Source organism: Passer domesticus, chromosome 19 (assembly GCF_036417665.1).
Source record: "Passer domesticus isolate bPasDom1 chromosome 19, bPasDom1.hap1, whole genome shotgun sequence".
Taxonomy (NCBI): Eukaryota; Metazoa; Chordata; class Aves; order Passeriformes; family Passeridae; genus Passer; species Passer domesticus.
The window spans coordinates 11,968,519-11,995,423 of NC_087492.1; the positions used below are offsets into that span (position 1 = coordinate 11,968,519).

A 26,905-nucleotide genomic window follows, 5' to 3' on the forward strand; every position below is an offset into this window, starting at 1 on the left:
CTATCCCTCCCCCAGCAGAAGTCTGTGAGAGGCTGGAGAAAGGAAAAGGTTCCCCCAAACCCAGAGAACACGAACAGCAGCTGAGCTGTTCCTTGTGTAGGACTGGTGGAATCTGAAATGCAGGGAACCCTCAGAACTTTGGGCCTGTAATCCAAAGTTTAGAATTAAACTCAGGATTTGATCTGAGACCTTGGAAAAGGCTTCCAAATTGAGGTGCTAGAAGCGAGAATGTGGATTTAGAGTTTAAAGCAGAGACACGTTAAGCTAAGTAAAGGAATGTTTAGAGTTTTAGAGTTTTAGTTATAGAAAAAATATAAGTCTTTACAGAGGTAAACAAGAAGTTTAGAATGCAGTACTTTACTTTCTTAGGTGGCTAAGAAAGCTTACACTGTAGCATGGGTCTATAAGACAGAATATTTAAGGATTGGGTCAAAAACACAAATATTCTCATTGGCAATATTTTACTGGTCAATAATGCCCCAAAAAGTCTTGCAGCTAAAGGTCTTGTGACCTTGTGAACCATGCAGTGAAGATGTGAGCTGAGCTCACCCTTCCTGCCTATGTAGGAGATAAGAAAATAAACTGCATCATCAAAGATCCTGTCGCAATTTCCTTCCAAATTGCCCACAAGTAAATTATCACACAGGACCTGCCTCCCCAGACCTGCAGGGACATCCCAGCAGTGAGAAATGAGAGCTCTGGGCAGTGTCTCCCCATTGGAATTCTGCTGCTCCTGCTCCTGCAAAGCAGCTTTGTTTATCCCAAATGCCCAGGCTGCTCCTGATGGCATGCACAGGCACCTGGCTGAGAGAACGATCCAGCCCTGTCCCCTGATGCCAGACAAAGCCCCAGGTGTCCTGCTGAAATTCCCTGCAGCCTCTGTGTGCACACAGCAAAGGGAAAGGGGGGGAATCAATCAGGCAGTGCTGTGGCTCTCAGCTGGTCAGGTACAAAGTGTTGGCTTTTCCAAATCACCTCATCAGTGCTGTGGGCTCAGAATTTCCCCTGCACCTGATGCAGAGGCAGCCCTGTTGTTGAACAATGCCACTTGTCCTGACTTCCCAAAGCATTTCAGCCACCCCAGAGAGGTTCATTCCATTAAAAACCTCTCATCCAGGGCTGTTATTCCTTCTGGGCCCCGGGGACCTGGAGCTCCTTCACATTCCATGCCAAAGGAAGTGTTTAACCCTGGAGCCTGGAGGTCTTTGCCCTTAGAAATGAGCTTGGCAAAGACATCCCAGCATGGCAAGGGCTGGAGGGCAGCTGCTGCTTGGATGGGGAGGGGAAGGCACTTTCTGGATGCCCACATGGTTCCTCTCTCCCGTGGGACTGATTGAAGAAGCTTTGGTGTGAGGTTTCATGGTGGCACTGCCCAGCCAGGTGTCCCTTTTGTCCCATCCTTGCCCCCCAGCCCTGGGCCCAGCCACAGCCTTGTGGGCACCATTCCCTCCTTAAAATCCTTCTTTGGGAATGGCTGCTGGGCTGAAAGACTGTCAGCAACCCGGGCTCAGCCCCTGCCACCGGCTCCAGAAAATGTGGAAATTGCACATCAGGGGAAATGGGGAACACGGCCAAGCCCTGATCCCACAAAGGCTTGGCTTCCCACCAGGAGTCCCACTGGAGATGATGCAGAGGCAGAAATGCTCAGGGATGAGGTGACTGATGGCCCTGAAGAGGGATTGGGTAAAGCCAGGGAGCAATGGGCAAAGAGAACCTGTTCCCTGAATGACACTTCCATGACTTTTGCCTTGCTTTTTCTTTGGGAAAAAGCTGCAGAGACATTGTACTCAACCCCAGAGGAACCAGCGCTCTTCAAGGGCTCAGAAGTCCAGGGAAGTGCTGAGTAAAGAGGTGGTAAAGGCCATAACTGCTGTTTTCCAAGGCCATGGAGCACTTGAGGAACTAAGGGCTTTGCTGCCTGAAGGAGCTCCCAGGGCTGTCTCTGCCCACCCAGGGCTGCCACCTGGAGCCTCTGCTCACTTTTCCCTGTCCCACCACAGCCAGGGAGGCACCAGGGCCATGTTCCTGTGGAAGCTGATCCCAGGAACCCTGCTGCCCTAAATCCAGGCACAATCCTGCCTCCCAGCCTCATTCCAGGCATTTGCAGAGGTGGGAGGGCCACTAAAAGCAGTGTGTTAAACCATGAGCGGCATTTTCAGCAAGGCTCCAGACTTCTCTGCTCCCCATCCAAGAGCTCAGCTCACAAACTTGATTTTCCCAGCAGGATTTTTGCTTCTTGAGCAGCTCCTGAGGGGCTGGGATTCTGGAAGGCCCCAGTGGCTCCATGGGATGGGATGGGGCTCCCTCCTCTCCTTCCCAGGCTGGGATGGGGCTCCCAAGGAGCAGTGGAGGCACTAAAATATCCCTGGCTCCCAGTCCTGCCCCTCCTGGTGCAATTTACTGCGCCCAGGTGCATCACAAACTATGGGGGCTTTGCCAGCACCAAACTCTTGCTTTGACAACCAAATCCTGGAATCCAGAGCAGAATTTTCAGGGTTATTCTGTCCCATGCCAGGAGGCCAGGAACAAGCTTTTAAAGGCCTTTTAAAATACTCTTCCAAAGCTCCACCCAATTCAGTCTGGACAGGCCTGGAGGGTTGTAAAAGAAGGCAGAAAATCTCATTTCCAGGTCTGGCTCTTTTGCTTCATTAAACTTGGGAACAGCCAAAGTTCCTTAGCAGGCCAGGGTTGTGGGATGGTCAGTGAAAGGAGCTGGAATCCCACAGGAAGCCACACATTTGAACCGTTGGCAGCAAACATGCAGCTCTTTGTTTTGGAGGATTTTTGATCCTACCATAACAGCCTGGACTGCTTTTCTTGGAAGCTCCAGCGCTGTTTAAAGTCTCACTGCAGGGCAGGCAAAAAGCAGCTCCCAGTGCTGGATCTGTCTCCTTCCAGGGCCTGGGACCAGCAGGACCAAACCACCCCAGGGCAGCACCGGGGGCAAAACTTCCTCTGGCACAACACAGAGTGCTCAACACTGAATTCAGCAGAAATCCCAGTGGGACCTGACCTGCCCAGCACATTCCCTCTGTGTGGAACAACCCCTGCCGCCACCAAGGGACACTGGACTGGGACACAATTATGGGAGCTACTGGGCGGCTTCAAGGTTCCCTACTCAAAAGATTCCTGGAGAAAAATGCTTTTCTCTTCCAGAAGTGAATCCCAGACTCCTAAAGATGCTGCATGAGTCTCGGGGTGCTTTGCTGTGTCCAGCTGCATCCATGCACAGGAACACAGGGCTTGGCTGGACACAATTCCCTCCCCCAGTGTGGGATGTTCTTCCACAGCCCCCGGCATGATGGACCTCAACACCCTTTCCACAGTCAAACTCAGTAAAACATCCTGTGCTCCTCAACAACTCCACTCTGGAAGCTGCTGAGAGCTGCCTGAAGTTGCAATTCAAGCAATGCTGGCTTACCTGCCAGAATATGCTGTCTATTGTGTTCCCCAGGAAGCCGTCCCTGCCCTCCGACGACACCAGCTTAGGTCCCAGAATGGTCATAAATTCATCAAAATCCACCTGGCCATCCCCTGGAATGAGAGGAAAAGATCAGAGACTCAGAAATCAGAGAGAAGGCTGGGTTAGAAGGGACTTTTAGAGGTCAAATAGTGCAACACCCTGATGTGAATAGGGACACCTTCCACAATCCCTGGGTACTCCAAGCCCCTCCAGCCTGAGATCCCTGCCAGGGATCCAGGTACAGCCACAGCTGCTCTGGAAATCTGTGCCAGGGCCTCCCCACCCTAATTATTATTATCAATTAATTACCCCTTAGAGCCCAACATGTCCCTCTGGACCTGCTGCACATCAGGGACACCCCCACACCCTGGGAAACCTCCACAGCAATTTCCTGGTGCCCACGGACCCAAATCCTTTGCTGTGCCAGGGAATGGCCCCTGTGTGTCCCAAATGGCCCCAAGGACAGAATCAGGCCATGCTGAGGGGAACAGATCATTCCCCAGTCCCAGAGAGTCCAGATGCAGCTCCCAAAAAAACGTTTTGGCAGGGGGACAGGAGCCAGCAGCACAGCCAGGGCTCTCCCTCTTAGGTTCTGCACAAGTTTTACAGGGCCAGCCCCAGGCTCCAGAGGAGGGGAGAACAGGCAGAGCAGGAGCCAGGCCATTGCAGATCCAGAAGGCAGAGCAGGGCCCGGGCCATTGCAGATCCAGCCATTTTCAGCCCAGCTTCCCAGCAGCATCCGTGTGTGCCTGGCATGCAGAGCAGGCAGTGCAGGCACAGCCTCAGTGCCACCAGCAGGGACAGGTGACAGGTCCTGCCACTAATGAGCTGAGCTGGTGCAGTGCTGAGTGTGGCTCCTGCTCTGAACAAGGCACAGGGCTGTTTGGAGGGAGTTTTGTACCAAATGTCACTTTTCCCTCCACAAAAATAGGGATATTCGTGACTGCTGAAGGATCTTTAAAATCCCTGTCTGTCTGAGCAGTTCAATGCCCAGATCTCCTGAGAATGCTTAACCTAATCTTGTGGAAAATCTCCTTCATTGATCAGGCCACGGACATCTCCTCCTCCATGTTAATGAACTGATGGGCTGGGTGAATCAGACCTGCTTCCAGCACCCGCGGGATCTGGGGTTGTGTTTCACTCCCATTCAGAGGGAAGTGAATGGGAGTAAATGCGGAATGACCATATCCAGCCCTCCCTGGAGCCGCTGCTGTTACCTCACCAGGTGGGAAAAGTGTCTCAGACCATGAGGCTCCAGCAGATCAATGCTGGGGCTGCCACTGAAACACCGGCAGTGCCCGCGGCAGCGCCGTGTGCCAGCCCTGCCACCGCCCTGCCTGTGCTTATCACACCTGTGCTTCTTATCAGTCACACCTGTGCTTCTTATCAGTCACACCTGTGCTTCTTATCAGTCACACCTGTGCTTCCTATCCATCACACCTGTGCTTCCTATCAGTCACACCTGTGCTTCTTATCCATCACACCTGTGCTTCTTATCCATCACACCTGTGCTTCTTATCAGTCACACCTGTGCTTCTTATCCATCACACCTGTGCTTCCTATCAGTCACACCTGTGCTTCCTATCAGTCACACCTGTGCTTCCTATCAGTCACACCTGTGCTTCTTATCAATCACACCTGTGCTTCTTATCCATCACACCTGTGCTTCTTATCAATCACACCTGTGCTTCTTCTCAATCATACCTGCTCTTCTTATCAATCACACCTGTGCTTCTTCTCAATCATACCTGCTCTTCTTATCCATCACACCTGTGCTTCTTATCAATCACACCTGTGCTTCTTATCAATCACACCTGTGCTTCTTATCACACCTGTGCTTCTTCTCAATCATACCTGCTCTTCTTATCAATCACACCTGTGCTTCTTATCAATCATACCTGCTCTTCTTATCAATCACACCTGTGCTTCTTCTCAATCATACCTGCTCTTCTTATCAATCACACCTGTGCTTCTTATCCATCACACCTGTGCTTCCTATCAGTCACACCTGTGCTTCTTATCAATCACACCTGTGCTTCTTATCCATCACATCTGTGCTTCTTATCGATCACATCTGCGATTCTTATCGATCACATCTGCAATTCTTATCACACCTGTGCTTCTTATCCATCACACCTGTGCCTCTTGTCCCCATGTGCCGATCCGAGCAGCCAAGTGGCTGATTGCGATCTCCCGTGCCCTTATCTCGGCACAAACGCTGTGGGAAAACCAGCCCAGCCCGAGCACTCCCTGGGCTGCGTTGGGATCTCCGGGCTCCGGGAGATCTGGGATTTCTGGGAGGGAATGTCCCGGGGTGAGGCTCTGAAAGGGGACCCTGCAGGGATGCTGTAAAATGGGAGGGATCCGCTCATGGTCCCGCTGCTAAAGCCGCTCCCAGCTCCGGGGCTCTGCAGGACCGAGCTCATTTCTGGGCCAGCATACTGAGGCTCTCCATCACCTGCAGAGCCATGCTGTAAAACATTTATGGGCTCTGGGAAAGGCGTTCCGCCGCCGCCCCTCGGGGGCCATCCCGCGGGTGGATCGGCACGCCGGATCGCTCGGGAGGCAGCGCAAGGTGACAGCGGCTCCGGGTCATTCACACCGCGGCACTGCGCCCGACGGCACCGGCTGCAGCGAATCCGCGCGCTGGGATGCAAATCGGGATGCTTTGGGATGCTAATTTCTTTAAATTAGCCAGGTTAGCAAGAAAACAATTTGCATTTTAAAGAGATGCTGGTACCTGCCCCCGCATTCATTTGGCCTGTGCCGGGTGACCCCGAGCACAGAGTTACTCAGTTCGGGTTGTCTCCAATGTCACTCCACCCCCAGAGGGCAGGCAGGACTCGGTCCCACACGTGATTCCAGAGAAAAGGACTGCTGGGCTCTGACTTTGTACAAGACTTCGGGCAGCCCCTCGCTCGTGACTTCCCGGTGCCTCTGCCAGGAATCATCACTAACTTCACAGGCTTTAATTATCAGCTTAATGAGAGCATTTTCCACAACCTCCAAAGAAAGATGCCATTGAAAAATACATTATCCCCTTATTGGCTGCTTTTTTAAATTAAAACTCTTAACTAGCAAAGCAGCTAGACCCCACTTTTGCCTGGTAGAAATATCCCTTTAACATTCATGTGAAGCTGCAGAAAACAAACCTTCCCTGCCACCAGCACCTCAGGAGACTGCAGCATCATTTCATCAACAGAGAGAAATCACGGGTTTGTCTGAAAATTCCTTTTGACAGCCACAAGAGAAATGTTATAAAAACCAACACTAAAACCTGCACGGGGCTGCTCTGCACAGCCCAGGCACCACCAAAGCCTGGTTTTCACATCCCATCCTGGGAGCACAGTGTGGAATTCAGGTTTGGCACAGGACGAGCCACCCAGCTCGCCCTCCTGCTCCTCCCTACAGAGCTGCTGGGGAATCGAGCCCTGGAATCAAATCCAACCCTCCCATCCCTGTTCTGCAGATGTGCTGCTCTCCCCAATGTCCTTGGGATTCTGAGCCATGTGTGGATTACCCACAAATTAACTCAGAGTTGGTTTAAGGATGGGGAGAAAGGAGAAAAAGGCTGGGCTCATGTGCTGTCTGTTCTCCCTCACCTTCCTCGCTCCTCTCCAGGAGCCATCCCACAATCTCTGATCCCAGCAGGGCTCACTGTGAGCCCTGTGAGATGGATGCTCCCCTCCTCTGCCTCCAGGCTCCCACTGAGGCCTGAACAGGCTCATCCTGCAGGACAAGAACCCCTGGGAAGGCTGGAGGGGCCCAGGCAGGACAGCTGCAGCCAGGGGGAGCAGGATGTGCTCCCTGGCCCAGGACAGCTCCTTCCCCTCCCTGCTCCCAGGCACAAATGCAGATTTATAAACCCTGGTCGGGCTGAGGTTCCTGACTGAGGAAGGGAAATGGTTCCATGGGGACCAGGGAGCAATGGGTTAATGGCTGCACCTGAGGGTTTCAGAGCTTTTTTCCAGATTAATGATTCCATCATTCCAAGGCACTCACACATTTCCAGAGCTTATTTACAAACTGGGAGGGCAGGGAAACCTAGGGGCACAGTGGGGTCTGCTGGGACATGGAAACCTTGGGAATGGGGGTGAGGGGTTTATTGGGACATGGAAACCTGGGAATGGGGGTGAGGGGTTTATTGGGACATGGAAACCCTGGGGATGGGGGTGAGGGGTCTGCTGGGACATGAAAACCTTGGGAATGGGGGTGAAGGGTTTATTGGGACATGGAAACCTTGGGAATGGGGGTGAGGGGTTTATTGGGACATGGAAACCCTGGGAATGGGGGTGAGGGGTCTGCTGGGACATAGAAACCCTGGGAATGGAGGTGAGGGGTCTGCTGGGACATGGAAACCCTGGCAATGGGGGTGAGGGGTCTGCTGGGACATGGAAACCCTGGGAATGGGGGTGAGGGGCTGCTGGGACATGGGAACCCTGGGAATGGTGTGAGGGGCTGCTGGGCCAGGGCAGCCTGGCAGGTGGCAATGGGGGTGAGGACAGAGGGTTCCAGGCAGGATTCCTCCCCATCCCTGAGTTCCCTGAGCCAAGGGATGGGTCACTGCCTGTGTGGGTGATCTTAGCAGAACACCAGAGCTGAGCTTAAGCACTGGTTTAAACCCACCTAAAGCACTCCTTGATTCCCTCCCAGCAGTGCTCTCACATTTTCCTCCCCGGTAAAGCTCTGTGTTAATCCTGGCATTAATGTCACCGAGTCACCCGGGGCCACCAGCGCTATGGCTGAGCCTCATGACTCAAGCAATGACTCAGAACCTCTGTGGCCACCCCAGCAGAGCCAAATCAGATCAGCTCATCATTCCCAGGCCCTCAGTGGGTGAGAAGAGAAGAGCTCCAGGTGCCCACAGACCTTTGCTCCCTGCAGGACTCAGCCCTGGCAGACACCAGGGAAGTGTGACAATAACAAGGAATGGCAGTGGTGGAGGCAGCCTGTTGTCCCATCATGGGAAGAGGATGCTGAAGGCACCAAGCAACAGCTCTGTGTTCTCTGGGAAACTTTCCAGTGCCACAGACCTCGTGTGGCCAGCAGGGACTTGTCAAAGCTCCCCCTCACTGCTCCTTCATGGGGTGCAGAGAGACCTTGGGGATAGTTCCAGCCTGAGGAGCCCCAGCATCAACATTTGCCATGTGTGAGCTCAGTATGGCCACTCCCAGAGCTCCACAGAGCTCCAGCAGGGAATCCTGGGATCCCATGGCACATCCAACACCGTTGTGCCAAGTGTGGGGATGGCAGGGCTGGGGCTGGGTCATCTCTAAGGTCCCTTCCACCCCAAACCGCTGTGGCTCTTTGATTCCGAGGGCACCGAGGATGATGGAGGAGCAGCAAAGAGCAGCGTGGAGCTGGGAACCCAAGAGCTTTTCCAGACCTTGCAGCCCAGGGAGATTTGCTTTGGACCTGAGTGACTCAAGGAAGGGATGTTTACACCTCTGCAAACATCTGCCTCCTAAATAAACCTGTGGGAACACAAAATCATGGAATCACTGAGGTTGGAAATGACCTCCAGGATCAAGTCGAACTTTCCCCCAGCACTGCCAAGGCCCTCACTGACCCCTGTCCCCACGAGCCACATCCACATGGTTTTTGAACACTTAGGGATGCCTAACCATCTTTCCAGTGAGGAAATGTTCCCAATGTCCACCCTGAGCCTCCCCTGGCCCAGCCTGAGGCCGTTCCCTCTCCTCCTGTCCCTGTTCCCTGGGAGCACAGCCCAACCTCCCCAGCTGTCCCCTCCTGTCAGGAGTTGAGCAGAGGAGTTGGGACACAGGAAAAAGAAAATCATTAATGACTGAATACCTGGAGGGGACTGGACACAACTGCAGGGAGTAGCCTTTGGGTTGGACACCATCTCAGGGGAGATGGAAGAGCCTCCAGCCCTTTTGAAAGGGGATTTGCTCCCTAAGCCACTTCCCTCCAACATCAATTCTCCTCCAGGTTCCAATCCGACATCTCCAGCACCACGAGCTTCCAGGTGTGACCAGCTGGTTCTGCACTGGTTTGTAAGAACTTAGCACAGAGAATTCCCACCCTCTCCCTAAGCTTTGAGCTCCAGACAAAGGATTTCATCTTCCCTCAGCCCTTCACTACAGGGAGCAGGGGAAGTTGGATCTGCTGGGATGTGCAGCAGGAGCCAGAGCCAGAGCTGTGCAGTCACCTTGTCAGGGCACCAGCAGCCCCAAACACCCCCAGCTGCACCCAAACCAGCCCATGAGCCCATCCCAGCTCCTCCTGATCCCACAGGATCCACCCTCAGAAGTCTGCCCAGGCTGGAAATGGCGGGCAGGGAGAGCAGGGCTCCAAATCCCCTCATCCCAGGGAGCAGCAGCAGCTCCTGGGAACTCCTGCCCGAGCTTTGAGGGAACAAGGGAATGCTCGGAGGAGCAGGGGGTGACCCATCCCACCCCCATTCCCATGGGACGGCTCTACCCTCAGCCCTCAGGAGAGACCCCTGTCTCTCCAAAAGTCTCCTGTCCGAGCGGCTGCCTTGGAGGGTGGAATTAAATCTTTATTGGGCTGGAGAAAGGCAGAGCTGGAGAGGGGAAGTGGAAGGGGAAAATATGGCTGGAAATGAAAGGGGGAAAAAGAAAATTATGGAGAAGGGAAATGTGAGGGGGGAAAGGAGAATGGGAGGGGGAAGAAGGGAAATGAGAGGGGGAAAACATTCCTGGATTGCATCACCTTCACCCCCTGGCAGAACGGACTTAGCCCGGGTTTTCAGAGCCTTGTGTATCGAATTGGTTGGATAATGCGCCCTGATTGCTCCATAATGAGCCTTTCCCTGGCCATTCTCAGGATAATCAGGTCCCTGGAAGTTCCCTGCGTGGCCCCGAGCGAGGCGCGCCCGGGCCGGGGTGAGGATGAGGATGAGGATGAGGATGAGGATGTGCGCTGGGAGCTGATGAGCACCGCACTCCTCCTGCCGAGCGTGACCTCCAGCGAGCAGCGAGGTGAGATATTTAAAGTTAATGAGCTGGGTTTGCAGCTCGGGGCCCCGAGCACACAACTGCTGTTTATTTTTATTCTGCAGCAGCTCCCTGCGGTGCCCGGCCGGCCCGGGCTGTGTCATTGCCGTGCCCCGCTCAGCCGGGCAGGGCTGGCGCGCTCTGGGCCAGGCTGTGCCCTGGGATGAGGCACAGGAAGAGCAGGAACAGCTCCAGCCTCAGGAGATTGCCCAGACAAGGCTTTCGGTTTCAAAGACTGGGAGGTCAGAGCCTCCTCAGCAGCCTGACCCCTTGCCCAGCACGAGGCAGAGAATTTCTCCCTAATTACAACTCAGTCCAGAACTACGACGGGAACAGGGAAAGTCAGGCACAAAACTTTGGCCTTGAGAAACAGTTTTCATTAGAGATGGCTCCAGTGACTTCTGAGAGGAGAGAAACAACTGCCCCCACTGCCAGGGAGGACGTGGGTCTGTAGGAGTGAATCCAGGAGAGCACGGAGCTGCTGCCAGCTCTGGGACACCTCTGGAGCCTGGCTGGGACAGCTGGGGGTGCTCACCTGGACAGGAGAAGGCTCCAGGGAGAGCTCAGAGCCCCTTGCAGGGCCTGAAGGGGCTCCAGGAGAGCTGCAGAGGGACTGGGGACACAGGATGGAGGGACAGGACACAGGGAATGGCTTCATATTGACAGAGGGCAGGGATGGACGGGATATTGGGAATTAGGAATTGTTCCCTGGCAGGGTGGGCAGGCCCTGGCACAGGGTGCCCAGAGCAGCTGTGGCTGCCCCTGGATCCCTGGCAGTGCCCAAGGCCAGGCTGGACAGGGCTGGGAGCAGCCTGGGACAGTGGAAGATATCTCTGCCATGGAATGAGAGGAGCACTAAGATCCCTTCCCACCCAAACCATTCTGGGATTCCATGAAAACTTCACTGGATCTGAGGAAAGGATAAAACATCTCCACTGGAGCCCCTTTGTCCCTTAAGTCCCTCCACTCCTGCAGTTTTCAGAGCAGTTGTGTGGATCTGGTTCCATGACAACCCCACAGAAAAGCTCCATGGACTGGAGGGACCATCCCTGCAGGAGGGGTTCCATGGGGCTGGAAGGCTCCAGCCCAGCCCAGAACAGGGGAACAGGGGGGTTTGTCCATCCCACCGAGCAGAGGAGCTGGAGAGTTCCTCACTCTAGCACCCCTTGGCTTGTCCTGCAGGGGGAGGGAACAGCCCCCCAGGCCTGGTTTGCTTCCCATTAAAAATAACTCTGTGAGCTCCCCGTGTCCCCAGGAGACAGGGACTGAGGGGACAGGGAATCCACCAGGACCTGCTCCAGCACAAGCACTCAAACCAGGAGGAAAAGTCCAAGGAAAGCAGGGCTGCCGTAAGGAATAAATGCCCATCAGACACCTGCCAGCTCCACAGCAGCCCCAGGGAGCTGCAGGAGGCCCAGGGACCAGCCCTGCCACCAGATGTCCCCAGGGGCAGGCCCTGCAGGGGCTGCTGAGGGGGATGTGAGTCCCCAGAGCCCCCAGCCCTCTTTGAGATCCCCTCCCTGGGCACCCAAACCCATTTGGCAGGAATGTGCAGACTCTGGTCTGTCCCCAGCTGTGAGCAGCTGTGTCCCATGGATCAGGAGCAGTGGGATCACCCCAGACTCCCCAGGATTCCATCAGCTCTGCCCCCTGCCCTGGCAGGGGCAGAGAGCTCAGGTGCACCTTGGGCAGCACCAGCAGGACTCTGGGTGCTCCCTGGGGCACATGCCCTGGGAAGCCAAAATGATCCCAGGGCACTGCATTTCAGCAAGAAATAAAATTCCACAAGGATGCAAAGCAAGCACAGGGTGCATTCCAGGCCAAGCACGGGTGGGTTCCAGAGGAGGCACTGCACTTCAGGCCTTCCTTTTGTGCTGGGCTACACTTCAGCAAGGCAGGGTGGGATATTACTGGGTATAATTTGATATAATTCGGTGTAATTTGATGAACCTCTAGCTGCTCCTGAGCTGCAGACCTGACAGGCTGCAGCAGCAGCTGTAATTACTCCTCATTTCTGCAGTGAGAACACAGAATGGGATAAAAATGTGATAATCCTCATTGTCCAAATGAGAGCAGACATGGAGAGAGTGGCCCCTATAAATCCAGACAAGTCTCATCAAATCCATCCTGCTGCCCAGAATTTCCAGCTCAGCAACACATTTTAAAGGACAACCAGGCTGGAATGTGGCTGGATCATTTCTCACACAGAAAAATCACTTTGAGATCAAAGGACAAACCCCAAATCCATCATAACCCGTTGCCCCTGGATCCCTGGAAGTGCCCAAGGCCAGGCTGGACAGGGCTTGGAGCAACTTGGGATAGTGGAAGGTGTCCCTGTCCATGGCAGGGCATGGAGTGAGATGATTTATAAGATTATTTCCAACCCAAACCTGGGATTCTGGGATTCTCTGACTCCTATTTTATCCCAGAAACTCTGATTTTATCCCAGAAATGGTTCCTGGTCCCCCTCCAGCAGCCTGGGCTCTTTTATACTGAAACACATATAGAGATAAAATGAAATATTTTATCCAGCTCTTTTCATGCTGAAACACAAGAAAACACCCACAATAGTAAAAAAACCTCAGGAAAACCCAAAAAAGAGAAGTGGGAGAGACAAAAGAAGGAGAAAAAATGTTTCCAGCTTGGGAATGTCACCATTGTCCCTCACAGGGCAGCTCAAGCTGAGCTTGTGACAGAGGCCAACATTTCATTGATCAAAGATTGGACAGGATGATCTTGGAAGTCTTTCCCAACCTTAATGATACTGGGATTTGTCCAACCTTAATGATCCTGTGATGCTGGGATTTGTCCATGCCTAGGAACAAGGGATTTGCCTTCTGTCTGCCCCAGGGGAAAGCTGAACAGTTCATTTTGAAGGAGAGATTTGCTCCGTCTCCAGATGTCCCAGCCCATGTCCCTTGACCATTCCCATCCCTGTCCCCAGCTCTGGTGTCCCTTCCCTCCCCAGGAGCCAGGGCAGGCAGACCAAAGCAATGTCCCTGGAGGAGTCATGGACAGCAGGACAATGTCCTGGAGGGACACGGTGACCTTGACACCACACAGCCATGGCACTGTCACTTCTTCCCTTTCCAAAGAGAATCTGGGATGTGTCACCTGTAGGGGCAGAATTGGAGAGGTGACATCCTCGGGAGCAATGAAAAACTGGCATCTCAGCTTGAACTTCTGGAACAGTCCTGGAATCAGTGAGGCTGGAAAAGACCTCCAAGATCATCAGGCCCAACCTTGGTCTGAGTGGCCCCACGGCCACCAAACCACAGCACCAATGCCACTTCTGCCTGGGTCTGAACACCCAGGATAGCCTCAGGTTGTTCTGGGAACAACCAGGAAAAGTTTAGGTTGGATATTGGGAAAATTCCTCCATGGAAAGGCTGGTCAGGCATGGACACTGCCCAGGGCAGGGGGGAAGTCCCCATCCCTGGTGGGGTTTAACAGCCTTGTGGACCATGTGGCTCTTGGGGACATGGGGCAGTGGTGGCCTTGGCAGTGCTGGGGGTGGTTGGACTCCATGACCTCAGAGATCTTTTCCAACCTCAATTATTCCATGACTCTTCCAGAATTTGAAGTTGAGATTCTCCCATTTTTTATTGCTCCCAAGGATGTCACCATCCTAGAATGTCCCAGAGGTTCCAAGCAGGTCCCTGGTGAAACCAGCTCAACTTTTGCTTCATCAAAACACTCCCTATTCTCATCCCAATAAATAATTTGACATCCAGGGGTGGATTTTCCCCCCTCTTGTGGTAGCCTGCAGTTATTTTTCCAGCTGCTCCTCTAATTAATGCACCAAGTGCTCATTTTATTCCTCAGATAAAAATCCCAATGAAACCATTTGTGACACTTAAGTCACACATTCATCTCTTTTATGGCAAATCCTGCTTAAAGAAGAGGAATCTCAGATAAGGCCACACATTCCATGTGCCATTTCCCAGCGTTTTTATCAGCATCGCTGCCAATTGGAAGAATTTACAAATAATTGCTTTTTCCAGCACAGAAATGTATAAAATATTTCCCTTTCCCTGTGCTGGAAGAACATTTCAGCTCATTCCCCAGATTGCAGAGAGAAGCATGGGCCCCTCTCACAGTTTGTGTCCATGAAATGCAGAATTATGGCTTAAAATTAGGAAAATCAGGGAATAAAGGTCAGATTTGACCACTGGGAGCATTTCCAGACCAAAATATTGGCTCCCTACAAGGCACAGCCTCCAGAGGGTGCCCAGGTCCACCAACAACCTCTGTGGGAACAGCCCCATACTTCCAAGCAAAGCTTTGGAATAATGGGAATCTTGGAACCCCCAGCCCTCACCTCCCTTCCTAAAGAGAAATATTTTTGCCCAGCAAATCCCTTTTCTTCCTGTCCTGTTCTGGCACTTCCCATCCCAGCGGTACCACAACATCTCCCGGAGGTCACAAAAGGAGGGTTCTGAAGATTTCTTAGGATTTCTATGGAGATCTTGAAATATTCCAAGGAGATTCCCATTTTTCTCCATTAGGAGTGGGTTTTATGCCAGTTGTATGATTTTCCTAGTGGCAGCTGTGTTTCTTCACCTGGGTGAAGCTCACTGTCCTGGGTTACAAGATGTGGCTGGGGGTGTTCTATCACCCTCTGTCAGAGCTGGGGCAGTTCTCTCCTGTTCTTGGGGCAGTTTTCTTTATCTCTCCCACAGCCAATCCTCCCTCCAGGAGATCTCTGCTGTCCATGGCCACTGAGTGTCCCTGCAGGGCTGATCAAATTCCAGCATCCCATGGGGAGATGCTGTGCCCAGGGCAGGAGCCAAGCATTCCTACCTGGATCCAATCTGAGCCTGGAACAGCACAGCAGCCTTTGCCCACTGCATTGCCAGAGGAGCAGCTTTCTCCTGCCCTGCATTCCCAGAGGAAGAGCAGGCCCATCTCCAGCAGCCCTGGAGCTGCAGAGGAAAACTCCCCCCTTGTGCAGGATCCCTGCTCCAGCAGAAGCACAGCTGGCACTGCAGGAGGGCTGAGCCCCCATGGGATGGGACTGTGCCACCACCCTGACCACAGGGGGACAGGGCCTGTTCTGACTCTGGCAGCTGCTCTGTATTACTGCATTTTTATTTTATTTTCATTTTCTTCCCTAATAAAGAACTGTTATTCCTACTCTCATATCTTTGCCTGAGAGCCCCTTAATTTCAAAATTATAATAATTCGGAGGGAGGGGATTTACATTTCCCATTTAAAAGGAGGTTCCTGCCTTCCTTAGTGTCTTTTCAAACCCAGACACACACCTGGAAGAATCCCAGAATCATGGAATATCTGGAGTTGGGAGTGACCCCCAGGGATCAGGGAATCCAAATCCTGCCCTGCACAGACACCCCAACCACCCCACCCTGGGCCTGGCAGCGCTGTCCAAGCTCTCAGCAAAGCTTTGGAAGAACAGCTGGAGGAGGGACTTGCAGGGATCCAGGGGATCCCCAGCCCTGCTGCTCTCCTGCCTCCAGGGAGGAGGAGCAGGAATGGGATATTCCCAGGAAATCAGGGCATGCGGAGGGGGGTGAGGGCAGAGCCACTCCCTGCACTCCTGGGCACCCTGGCGGTGCCAGGCTGGTGGCTAGTGACACATCCCTCTGCTGGCCTGTCCCCTCTGCAGGAAGGCTGGTGACATCTCCCTGTGCAGGGAGGTGTTGACAGCCCTCAGCAGCCATGGAGGCATCAGAGGTGACACCTGTGAAGGGCTCCTGGCCCAAATCCCAGCTGTGCCAAGGCTGGTTTTGCTCAAGTTCCAGTAGTGTTCTCTCCCTAACCTCATTTTTCCTCCAAAAGTGATGAATTATAGAGCACCCATTCCTTCCTGCTCCAATGCAGCTGCACACCATGGCCCTGGAGGCAGCTCTCCCTTTGCCACTCCCTGTGCCACTCCCTGTGCCTGTCCCTGTGCCACTCCCTGGCTCGGTGGCAGGAGGTGACACCAGGTGTGAAGTTCTCTGGTCAGGTCCCTTTATGCTCAGCCCCAGCAAGGCTGTGGATGTTCCTCTGAGACCGCCCTGCCCAGCCTGGTAGTCCTGCTCCTTCCATCCCCATCCCTACAGAAATCAGGGAAAACCAGCCCAGCTCCTGGTTCTCCTGGTTTTTGCTGGCCCTCAGATGCAGCCAGCCCCTCTGCCACGCTGGAATTTGCTGATGAAAACTGGATGTTGGGGCTGCTCAGGCTGGCTCAGCCTAAATCCCAAGCCCTGCCAATTTTCTTACCTCATTTGCAGGCCCTGGCAGCAGTTTTGATGGGAAGGAAGGAATGGATGTCTGGCTGCTCCACCTGCCAGCACATCGTAACTCACCGCACGGGGCAGAGATGTGCAGAGGATTTCACCTCCCCCCGGCTCTCCTGACCACTGGAGACTCCCCCTGAGTGTGACCTTTCATCAACCCGAGCTTCCAACCTATCTAATGCCTAGCGAGAACCTGGAAAACCTCAGCAGCCCTCCCCAGGAGTATATGGGAAGGTGGTCAGGCAGTTCCGGGCAGCACTGGGCACAGCCAACATTCCTCCCTGCTCCTGAATGCTGCCCTTTCCCAGTGGGAGAGGAAGGAGGAGGCTGCTGCTTCTCACTCCACAGTTCAAGTTAAATCCCAGGAAAAGGTGAAGGATCCATTGGAGGAAAAAGTAGCCATAATAATATAAATTCAAGCTGTACAGCACTAATTCAATTTGCAGGCAAGGTAAATCTTTCACAGAACATTCCCCTCTTTGCTCAGTGCCTCAGGAATTTCCCATTCCCTGACTTTTTTTAAATCCATGGCCCACTTGACCTTCCCCTGGCACAGCCCCCAAAGCCCTGCTCCAACACTGCACCAGTACAACCAGTTTGGAGCTGGAGGATCAGCTGCCATCCCTGCAGAGAGCACGCAGAGCTCCCGGGAAAGCCTCAGCAGGAATTTACCACTTCCATCATTCCAGGTCTGCCTGCACTCCCCACCTCGGGTCCCTCCAGAGCAGCAGTCTGCACAGAACGGTGCCAAAGTCTGCCAGAGTCAGGGAAGGACTGGAGATGAATCAGAACTGGGAGCCAAGTCCCAACACACTTTTTCCAAAAAAGCTCAGAATTTCGGGAAAAGACCCCAGGAGCTGGCAGCACACTAAGCCTGGCTTTGCCAAACCTGAGCCTGAGTTGCTCTCTGCCAGGAAAGGCTAGCACAGCAGGGCAAGGGGCAAACAACAACTTTTGGACAGAACACTCTAAAAGTGATGGATTCCTTTTCCCCCTTGTCTTTAGGGAATGAGATAATTCCCGCAGCGGATCTCCTGTCCCTGCCAGGCTTTGCAGCCCTTTCTCTGCAGGACACCCTCAGCAGGTGACAGCCCTGCCCTGTGACACTGTCCTGTGCCTCGCAGGGACATGGGGAATGCCCAGCGGGGCAGGGGACTGTCCCTGCCCCATCTCCCGGCTCTGCTCCCCAGTGTCCCCAAGGATCCCGGGCTCTCCTGGATCCCCTGCTCTGGCAGGATTGCAGTGTTCCCACCCTGCCCCTGCACCCCAGCTCCTGGCAGCAGGGAGGGCTCCCCTCTGCCCTGCCAAGGACATTTTAAAGGAATTGTTCAGCTCTGCAGCAGCTGCAATCCTCCCTGGCTCCAGCATCCCCATCCTGCATTTCCCTCCCTGCTAACGGGGGTTCTGTTGCTTTTATTCCCTCTGTAATTGTTTGATGAGCTCTCCCAGCAGGACTTGGCTCGGGATGATTCCACCCCTCCAAACTTCTCCTCGCAGAGCAATCAACACCTCATTAGAGCAGCTCCCAGCACAGCAGCTCCGGGACTGGGGGAATCCTGCTCCTCTCCCGGGAATGTCACCGGCCAGGGGCTGCCCAAGAGTGCACAGGGAAGGTTCAAAGAGCCTGGCAAGGATTATCTGTGCAGAGTGGGATTGTTGGGGTGCCTGGGTCAGTCCACGAGCTGGACTAGATCCTGGGGGTCCCTTCCAACTCAGGATATTTCATGATGGTGATGACGTCAAAGGAATTGTTTCCATCGCCTTCAGTCTGTCTCAGTTTCTGACATCTCACTTTGGTTTGTGTTTCACCTGTGGAATGTCCCCCTCCAGGCTGGGACAGCCGCTCACCACTCTGTGAGGGGAGACTCAGCTCCTCTTGAGGGACAGCTCCCATTTCTGCTCTGTGGGACAGGGACAGGGCCCAGGGAACGGCTGCAGCTGTGCCAGGGGCATTTAAGTTGGATTTTAGGGAAAGGTTCTTCCCCTTGTGAGAAACAACTGCTCATTTTATAAATTTTTATTAAACTTTAACAAAAACTACAACGAAGGACTAAATAAGGAAAAATTACAGCACTGGGAGCCCCTGTGGCTACCAGCCACGTGCTCCTCTACAAAATGGATGCTCTGTTTTTATAACCTTAGCCTCTCTTAAAATTTTGTCAGTCAACTTCTCTGCCTTCCATTGCTGGAGATCACTTTTTACACCTTGACTGGAGGTCAGGTGTTGTTACACCACCCCTCCTGGTAACAAGCCAGCCTCCTCTAAAGGTCCTGACTGCTGAGGCTATTCCAAGGTGGGGGAGGGAAAGGGGACTGTGGAATGACATCTTACAATAACATTACCATACATCTGTATAATATCTGTCTCTTTAATTGCTATTACAACTATTACATTACTTGTCTATAACACCCCAAGGGTGCTGGGCACTGCCCAGGCTCCCCAGGAATGGGCACAGCCCACAGGCTGCCAGAGCTCCAGGGATGCCCAGGCTGGGATTGTTGGGACTGTAGACTTTGCTCTGTGTTCACTCAGCTGTGTCCCACAATCCATCCCCCTTCCATGGCTTGCCTGATCCCCAGGATTACCCACAGCAGGTTCACGTCTCACTTTGCCCTTCCCTTTTGTGTGGGGAAAGGGAAGTTCCCCAGCTCCCCTGCACCCTCCCCTTGGTGAGCAGGAGTTGTTGGGTGGGGATCCAAGGGCTGCCAAGCACTGGGAAAGCCCCGAGCATGCCCCAGCAGAGCCCGGTGAGCACTCACCATCCATGTCCAGGCGCTGCATGATGATGGCCAGCTCCACCTCGCTGGGCATGTAGCCCAGGGAGCGCATGGCCATGCCCAGCTCCTGCTTGGAGATGAAGCCATTCCCGTCCCGGTCCAGCACTCGGAAAGCCTCCCGGATCTCTGCGGAGGGAAGGGAGAAGGGACGAGTGTTATGGTGGAGGATTTGGAGGATGCTGAGCACAGAGGCAGCAGCTGCTGCCTTTTTCAAGGTTAATTGTGAATATTTGCTCATCCCAGGGCAGGATGATCAGGATATGTTAATGCACACCCACAAACCTCCACGCACTCAGGTCATCCCAGGATCAGAGACACAGAACTGGAAAAGCCCTCTAAGACTGAGTCCAACCACTTAACCCAGCACTGCCAGGGCCACCACTGAGCCATGTCCCCAGCTGCCACATCCCCAGGGCTGTTAAACCCCTCCAGGGACTCCACCCTGTGCCACCTTTCCAGTGAGGAAATAATTCCCAATATCCAACCTGCACCTCTCCTGGCACAATCTGAGGCTGTTTCCTTTCCTCCTGTTGCTGTCACCCTGGGTGATTTCTTCTCTAGATCCTGCTCACAGCTTTTCTCTAATTTATAACATTTTTACAGCACTAAACAGCCTCAGATCAATAAAAATACTGATGGAACATAAGGAACCACTTCCATCAATCGTCCTTAGCCTGGCTCAGCTCCTGATATCTGACTTTGGTTTGTTTTTTAACTTTTAACTGCTCCAGCCTCTGGCAGCCCCTCTCCACTTGTGTGAGGGGAGACACTGAGGGGCAGCTCCAATCCCTGCTCTTGGGACAGGGACAGGAACAGGGACAGCTGGAGCTGGGCCAGGGCAGGTCAGGCTGGATTTCAGGAAAGGTTCTTTCCCCAGAGGGTGCTGGGCACTGCCCAGGCTGCCCAGGGAATGGGCATGGCCCCGAGGCTGCCAGAGCTCCAGGGATGGCCAGGCTGGGATTGTTGGGCTGTCTGTGCAGGGCCAGGGGCTGGATTGATGATCCCTGTGGTCCCTTCCAGTCAGGATATTCCCTGATTCCATGATCCACCACCTCAATGTCTCTGCTCAACCTCTCAGCTCCCAGCCCCAAACTCCCCAGATCTGCCTCTTGCAAATGCCAGGGAAATTTTAACTTTCCAGCAGCTGGGAGCCTGTTCCACTGGAAAGGTTGGAGGTGAGGAGGGAAAAAGGTGCCAATTCCTCAGTTTTGGTGAAGCAGTCTTTGCCCTGTGCTTGGAGAGGGAATCAGGGGATGCTCCATCATCTCCCTCTGGGAATGGGGATTTGGGAACACCCCAGGGCCCCCTGCAACCGCTCAGAGGAGTTTCACCTTCATTTAAAGCATTTCACTGGAGAAGCAGGAGGGAAAACTCAGCAGTTTTTCTTTGGGAAAAGAACCCCAAACTAATTTTAAAATTCTCCATTCTCCATCAGGAATTGGAGGATGGAAAATGTTTGACCTGCCTGGCATAGTTCAGGCTTTAAGGGAAATATTCCCAGTCCTCCATGGGCTGCCAGAGTCACCTCACTCCTGTCCCCAGAGGTCAGGGGCTGCCAGACCCTGCAGAGGGGCTGCAGGAAACCTTTGGATGTTGCTGGGGAAAAGGCAGGAGCATCAGAGCCCACCAAGGAATGGCTCTGGTGGGTTTTGATAAGCTTTATTTGAAGCTTTACAATTCAAATCTGCTTCTAAACCACCTCACCCAGGTTCAGCCCCTCCCCTGCCCCTACCCCTACCAGACCGCTCCCATTGCCAGGAGCAGGATCCTGTTCCCATTTCCTATTCCCCTTTCCAGTGCAGGATCCTGTTCCCATTTCCTATTCCCCTTTCCAGGGCAGGATCCTGATCCCATTTCCTATTCTCCTTTCCAAGGCAGGATTCTGTTTCCATTTCCTATTGCCATTTCCAGGGGCAGGATCCTGTTCCTGTTTCTAGGGGCAGGATCTTGATCCCATTTCTAGAGGCAGGATCCTGTTCCCATTTCCATGTCTCCCTGCCAGCCCACCCTGCTGGGAGAGAGGGATGGGGAGGCTGCTCAAAGCTTGGGCTCATAATTCCAGGAGCCTTTGGAGTAGAGATGAATCCCTGAATCCCATCAGACTCTGCCAGCTGCAGGCAAATCTCCTTTCATGTGTGGTCCTGAGAGCTCAGTGCAGTAAATATCACACCCAGATCAATTAATGGGAAAACAAACTTGTGACAGCTGAAGGCAGAAGAATGAGATTCATTGCAGGGAGCTGGGAGAGGATTTTAGGAAGTAAAAGATGAATCTGGTAAAGTTTACATGTGAGCGAGACTGATCCAAATGCCAGGGGTAAATGCCAGGGATAAAGGACACCTGTCCAGGGCTCTGCTGGGGAATATCCACACAGCAACTCCAGCTGAGGGCCCTCTCCAGGCTCACCCACCCCAAAAGCTGCATTAACAGCACTCAACCTTTGAGCCTTGAGCAGAGCAAACTGTCCCGTCCCCCCCCCCCCCCCCCCCCCAAATTTGGGGTTTTCTGTTCCTCTCAAAGACCTTTAGACCAAGCTTGGCACATCCTCCCCAAATCCACTCCCATCACCAAAGGAGCCTTTCCCCTCCCCACTCTATAAATACCTCTTGTGCAGAGGTAGATATGAGCTATTTATAGGCTGAACACACTGTACAGGGAGCAGTGTGACCTCAGGCACAGCCTCCTCCTATCTCGCCGTGGAACAGCTCCTCCTCGTGCCCTTCTCTTCCCAGGGGTTATTCCCAGGCTCCTGCAGGTGCTGCCCATCCTGAGCACCCTGCCCCAACCCAGCCCTGCTCCCACACCCCGCTCCAGGGCCCTGTGGCCCCTGGCTGCCCCTCACCTTCCTCTCCAGCTGTTACATTTCATTACCCAAAGCTAAAAATACAGCCTCCCTTTCCCCAGATGACTTTCCCCACCAAGTCACCATGGCAACAGATGCTCCCGGCTCAGAGCTGTGAGGGGATGTGGTCCATGGAGTCAATCTCTCCACAGACAGCGCTGGGGCTTGGGAGAAGCTTTGGGATCTTTCCTATTCCAGCATCTCCACAGGGATGCTTTGCCCTGATCCGAAAAAGCAGAGCCCTGTTCTGTCTTTAAGGATCACAGCGGGGAGGGTGTTGAGGAGCTGCTGCCCCAGGAGCTGCCCTCTCCCCCTGCCCAGCCTGGGTGGCAGCAGGGAAAACCAAGCATGTGGATTTCCCCTCACTGGGGGGTCAGAAATCCCAATATTTATTCCTCTTTCCCTAAGTGGTGTCTTCATTTACTCCCAAATGTGGGCAGCTGACACAGAACTGTACTAGAGGATAAAAGGGGAAAAAGAAGAGATGCCAGGGAAGTTCATCCTGCCCCACGGAATCACAGTCCTGCAGTGATTGGGGTTGGGAGGGACCAAGGCTCCTCTTGTTCCACTTTCCCAGGCTGCTCCAAGCCTCATCCAGCCCTGGCCACCCAATCATCCTGATTAACACCTTTGCTAATGACCTCAAAGAGGCAGCGACCACATGAATTAGATTCACAAATGATCCAATGCTGGAAAGAACTGGAAGGGTGCAAGTCCAGCGAGGAGAAAGGAACAAATCAGTCAGGGTTTGGGGGCAGCAGGAGCAGAGCCAGCTCTAAAAGGGTTCTCAGGAAAGTTTATCCTGACGTTCCTCCCGGGGTGTGAAGATTCCTGTTCCCCAGGAGCCCAGAGCACAGCACTCCCTTCCCGGAGTTATTTGAGCATTCCAGAGCTGTGGAGGGGAAGGGGGGGGGGGGGATGTGTTTGCTTTCAATTCATTCCCTCTCTCTGCTCCCATTGAACAGCTGCACTTTACAGCTTCCCGATTACCGAGCCCATATCCAATCAACCCCCTCCTCCTGGAGGAGAGAACCAGGGAAAGAAGGGTTCTTCATTACCTTTCTGAAGGGCACGAACAGCGCTGCCAGAGCCGGCCCTGACACCCAGCCTGAAAGTGCTTAACTCCCCAAGATCCATCCTCATCCTCCCCTCCCGCTAACCCTGCTCCAGCCCATCCCTGCTCATCTCTCCCCTGGTCGGGTTTATTTCCAGAGATTTCCCTGGGCAGCCGTCGTCATTTCCTTGTGTCTCCTGGAGGAGGAGGAATAACGATTCCCTGGAGGATGAATTCCATCACATGCCCTGGCCGCCCTGGGGTGGTTTGGGGTGTAAATCCCCCCCTAAAAGTGTCATTCCCCGCAGCCAGCCCGCCCAGCGCTCAGCGATCACCGCCAGGTCATTGGGGAGATAAGAGCCGAGATAACAGAGCCCCAAATCTCCCCACTCATCGCCGTCCTTAATTGCACCTTTGGGCCCCCGAGTATGAAGGGAAGCATCTGAAAGCTGCAAACAGCTCGTCCTTGAGTGAACCGGGAGTGAGGCTTGGCACTACTACGGCTAAAAAATTGGAAATTTCCAGCCCTCCATCTGCTATTCTCACTCTTGTTTTTTTGGGTGGGTTTTTTTTCCCTGCCGCAAATTGCAACGAAGTGTCAAAATAATCCTGTTTTTATCTAATGGCAACGCCCCCCCAATGTATTCCAATGGGAAGTGTCACAATATTTCCCTTGGTTTTTGGGATCTCAGCGGAGCAGCTCAGCAGCCCCGGACGGGGCACTCGCCGTGCCCTGGGCTGTGTCCCCTGAGCTGCTGCAGCCTCTGGCTCCTCTGTCAGCATCCCCCCAAGCAGGCAGGACCAGGCAAGGAATGGGGGATAACCAGCAGGACTGAGAGGGCTGGGAGAGAGAGACAAGGGGATGGCAAAGGCACAGCTGGGAAAGCTCTCGGAACTCAGGGCTGGGGCTGCTCTGTCCCCAGCGGGGCTGTCTGTCACAGAATTGGGCAGATTTTTATTTATCTCTCCCTTCCCCAGGAAAAACATGACTTGTGGAAAAGACATTTTTGGTGCTTCTGCTCCCAAGCACATTGAACACTTCCAGGGACCTTTGGGAGCCCCCACTCCCATGGAAATGCAGGACAGAACGAGGGCTGCTGCTCCCGGATCCACCCTCAAAGGGAAGCTTTTCAAGGACTGGGAACCCTTGAGGGCAGGCTGGGGGGGCAGCAGCACTGTGATCCTGCAGGTGTTGGAAGGATTTGGCAAACCAGCAGCTTCCACTGTCATGTATCAATTTCCCAGGTGTGGAAATCCCTGCAGGACAGAGCAGGGCTCACCCGCAGCACCAGAGAAGGGTGGGGCTGTGCTCTGACCCCACCTGTAAATCGGGAGGAAGAACCAAGCTGCCAGTGCCTGGGGAATAATCAGGAGGAGCAATCACCTTCTCTCTGCCAGTGCAGGGAAAGGGCCAGGCTGGGCCTGAGGGATGAGCTGGGAATGAAGGACGTGAGGAGGGGGATGGAGAGGAAGGCGGGACTCAGCTCATGGAATCCTGGAATGGTTTGTGTTGGAGGGACCTTGAAACCCATCTCATTCCACCCCTGCCATGGCAGGGACACCTTCCACTGTCCCAGGCTGCTCCAAGCCCTGTCCAGCCTGGCCTTGGGCACTGCCAGGGATCCAGAGGCAGCCACAGCTGCTCTGGGCACCCTGTGCCAGGGCCTGCCCTCCCTGCCAGGGAAGGGCTTTGATTTCCACCTGTGAGGGGACAGGAGGAGGGAGGGGGCATTCCAGGGACAGGGAAAAGCCATTTCAGGTGAGGAGCACCACTGGTGAAGAAACAAATGGGTATGAGGAAGACAAATGAGGAAGGAACAAATGGCCTCAATGAGGAAGAGGTTCCATGGGTGAGGAGAGACTGCAGCATTGGAAATGGGCTCTGTAGGTTCTGGGCAGCTTTGGTGACCAAGTCACCTCCAGCAGCAGCAGCCCCACCCTCCAAGGACCTCTTCCAACCTGCTGAGAACATTTTTATTCCAAATATTTCAGTCTTGATATCCTTTATCAAGTATTTCAGTGCACACTGCAGCAGTCAGCATAAACACACAGGGATTTCATGGTCATTCCTACAGGTGATTCCATGGTCATGCCTACAGGCGGTTCCGTGGTCATGCCTACAGGTGGTTCCATGGTAATTCCTACAGGTTATTTTGTGTTCTTATGGTTGATTTCATGTTAATTCCTACAACTGATTCTATGTTAAATCTTACAGATAATTTCCTGTTCTTACAGGTGAATCCATGTTAATTCCTACAGATGATTCCATATTAATTCCTACAGACAATTCAATTTAATTTTTACAGATAATTTCCTGTTCCTACAGATTATTCCATGAATAATGTGGAATTCCATGAATTCCAGAATTCCTACATGAGGGCTTATGTTCTGAGCTTCATCATCTGTCAGTCACTGCTTGAAACCTTTCCTCAGATTCCTGCCCTCCCCTCCTGCTGCACCCCTGTCTCCCTGGATCTCCACCAGAGATTTTTAGGCACCCAGCCCTGGAATTCTGAACAGCAGCACCAAGATGGGGGCTCTGCCCAAGCCAATGGCCCAGTTCTGCTCCCTGGATAAAAATCAGCTTTTTGTGCCACATCCACTGCAAATCCCTGTCCCCCTGCAGAGACGGGTGTGGGGACAGCGCCTCACACCCATTCCAGGGGGTTTTGGTCTCCTGTCACAAACTGTGTGACCCTGAGGGACGTTGGCTGAGGTTCCACCACAGAGACCCTTCCTTTGGCTTGTCCAGCACAAAACCTCTGCGAGAGGGGGGCTCCAAACACCCAGACAAATCCAGGGAATCCCACAGCACTGGCACAGGCTCCTCCTGGTGTTCCCTGCCATGGAACATTGACCATGGAAATGCCCTGGGAGCAGCCCCAGAGCTCCCCTGCCCCGGGTGGGCTCGGGGTCCTGCCCAGCTCTGCTCCCCAGGTAGGGCTGGTCCAGAGCCAGGAATTCCGTGGGGCTTCCTGCAAGTTCCATAACCCAGGATGGGCAAGGCCAGGGAAAAATGTGTTACCCAACCTTGATGGAAAAGGAAGAAGAAAACGAGACAGGAAAAAAAAAAAAAGAGAAAGTTTTAGAAAAAGAGATGAAAAGAAAAAGAAGAAAAATAATAAAGAGAAGGAAGAGAAGGGAAAAAAAGGAAAAATTGAAAAGGAAAAGGGAAAAAAGAAGCAAGAAGAAGAAAGAAGGGAGAAGTAGGAAGAAGGAAGAAGAAAAAGAAGAAGAAGAAGAAAGAAGGAGAAGAAAAATAAGAAAGGAAAATAAGAAAGAAGAAGAAGGGGGAAGGAGAAGAAGAAGAAAATGAAGAAGAAGAAAGGAAAATAAAAAATAAGAAGGAAGAAGAAGAAGAAGAAGAAGAAGAAGAAGAAAAAGAAAGAAGAAGAAGAAGAAAGAAGAAAGAAGAAGAAAAAAAAAAACCCAACACCCCGCACTGAAAGGAGCTTAGCACTACAAGGCAGATAAATTCCAGATTCACGCTACCACTTTTGTTTACAACTCCAGAACCCACTGCTAAAAGGCTGAATGAGGAGGGAA

General features: G+C 53.2%; 1 protein-coding gene across 6 annotated transcripts in view; it reads right to left on the bottom strand.

Annotated features, from left to right (window-relative positions):
* Window positions 1-26,905, bottom strand: part of CALN1 (calneuron 1) — a 146,364-nt gene that overhangs the window by 47,389 nt on the left and 72,070 nt on the right. For all 6 annotated transcript variants that reach the window (XM_064394327.1, XM_064394328.1, XM_064394330.1 and 3 more), the window contains 2 exons: window positions 19,446-19,589; window positions 3,422-3,534 (listed from right to left, as the gene is read on the bottom strand). In XM_064394327.1, coding sequence (XP_064250397.1) covers window positions 3,422-3,534; window positions 19,446-19,589 — 257 coding nt within the window. The remainder of the gene's footprint in view (window positions 1-3,421; window positions 3,535-19,445; window positions 19,590-26,905) is intronic.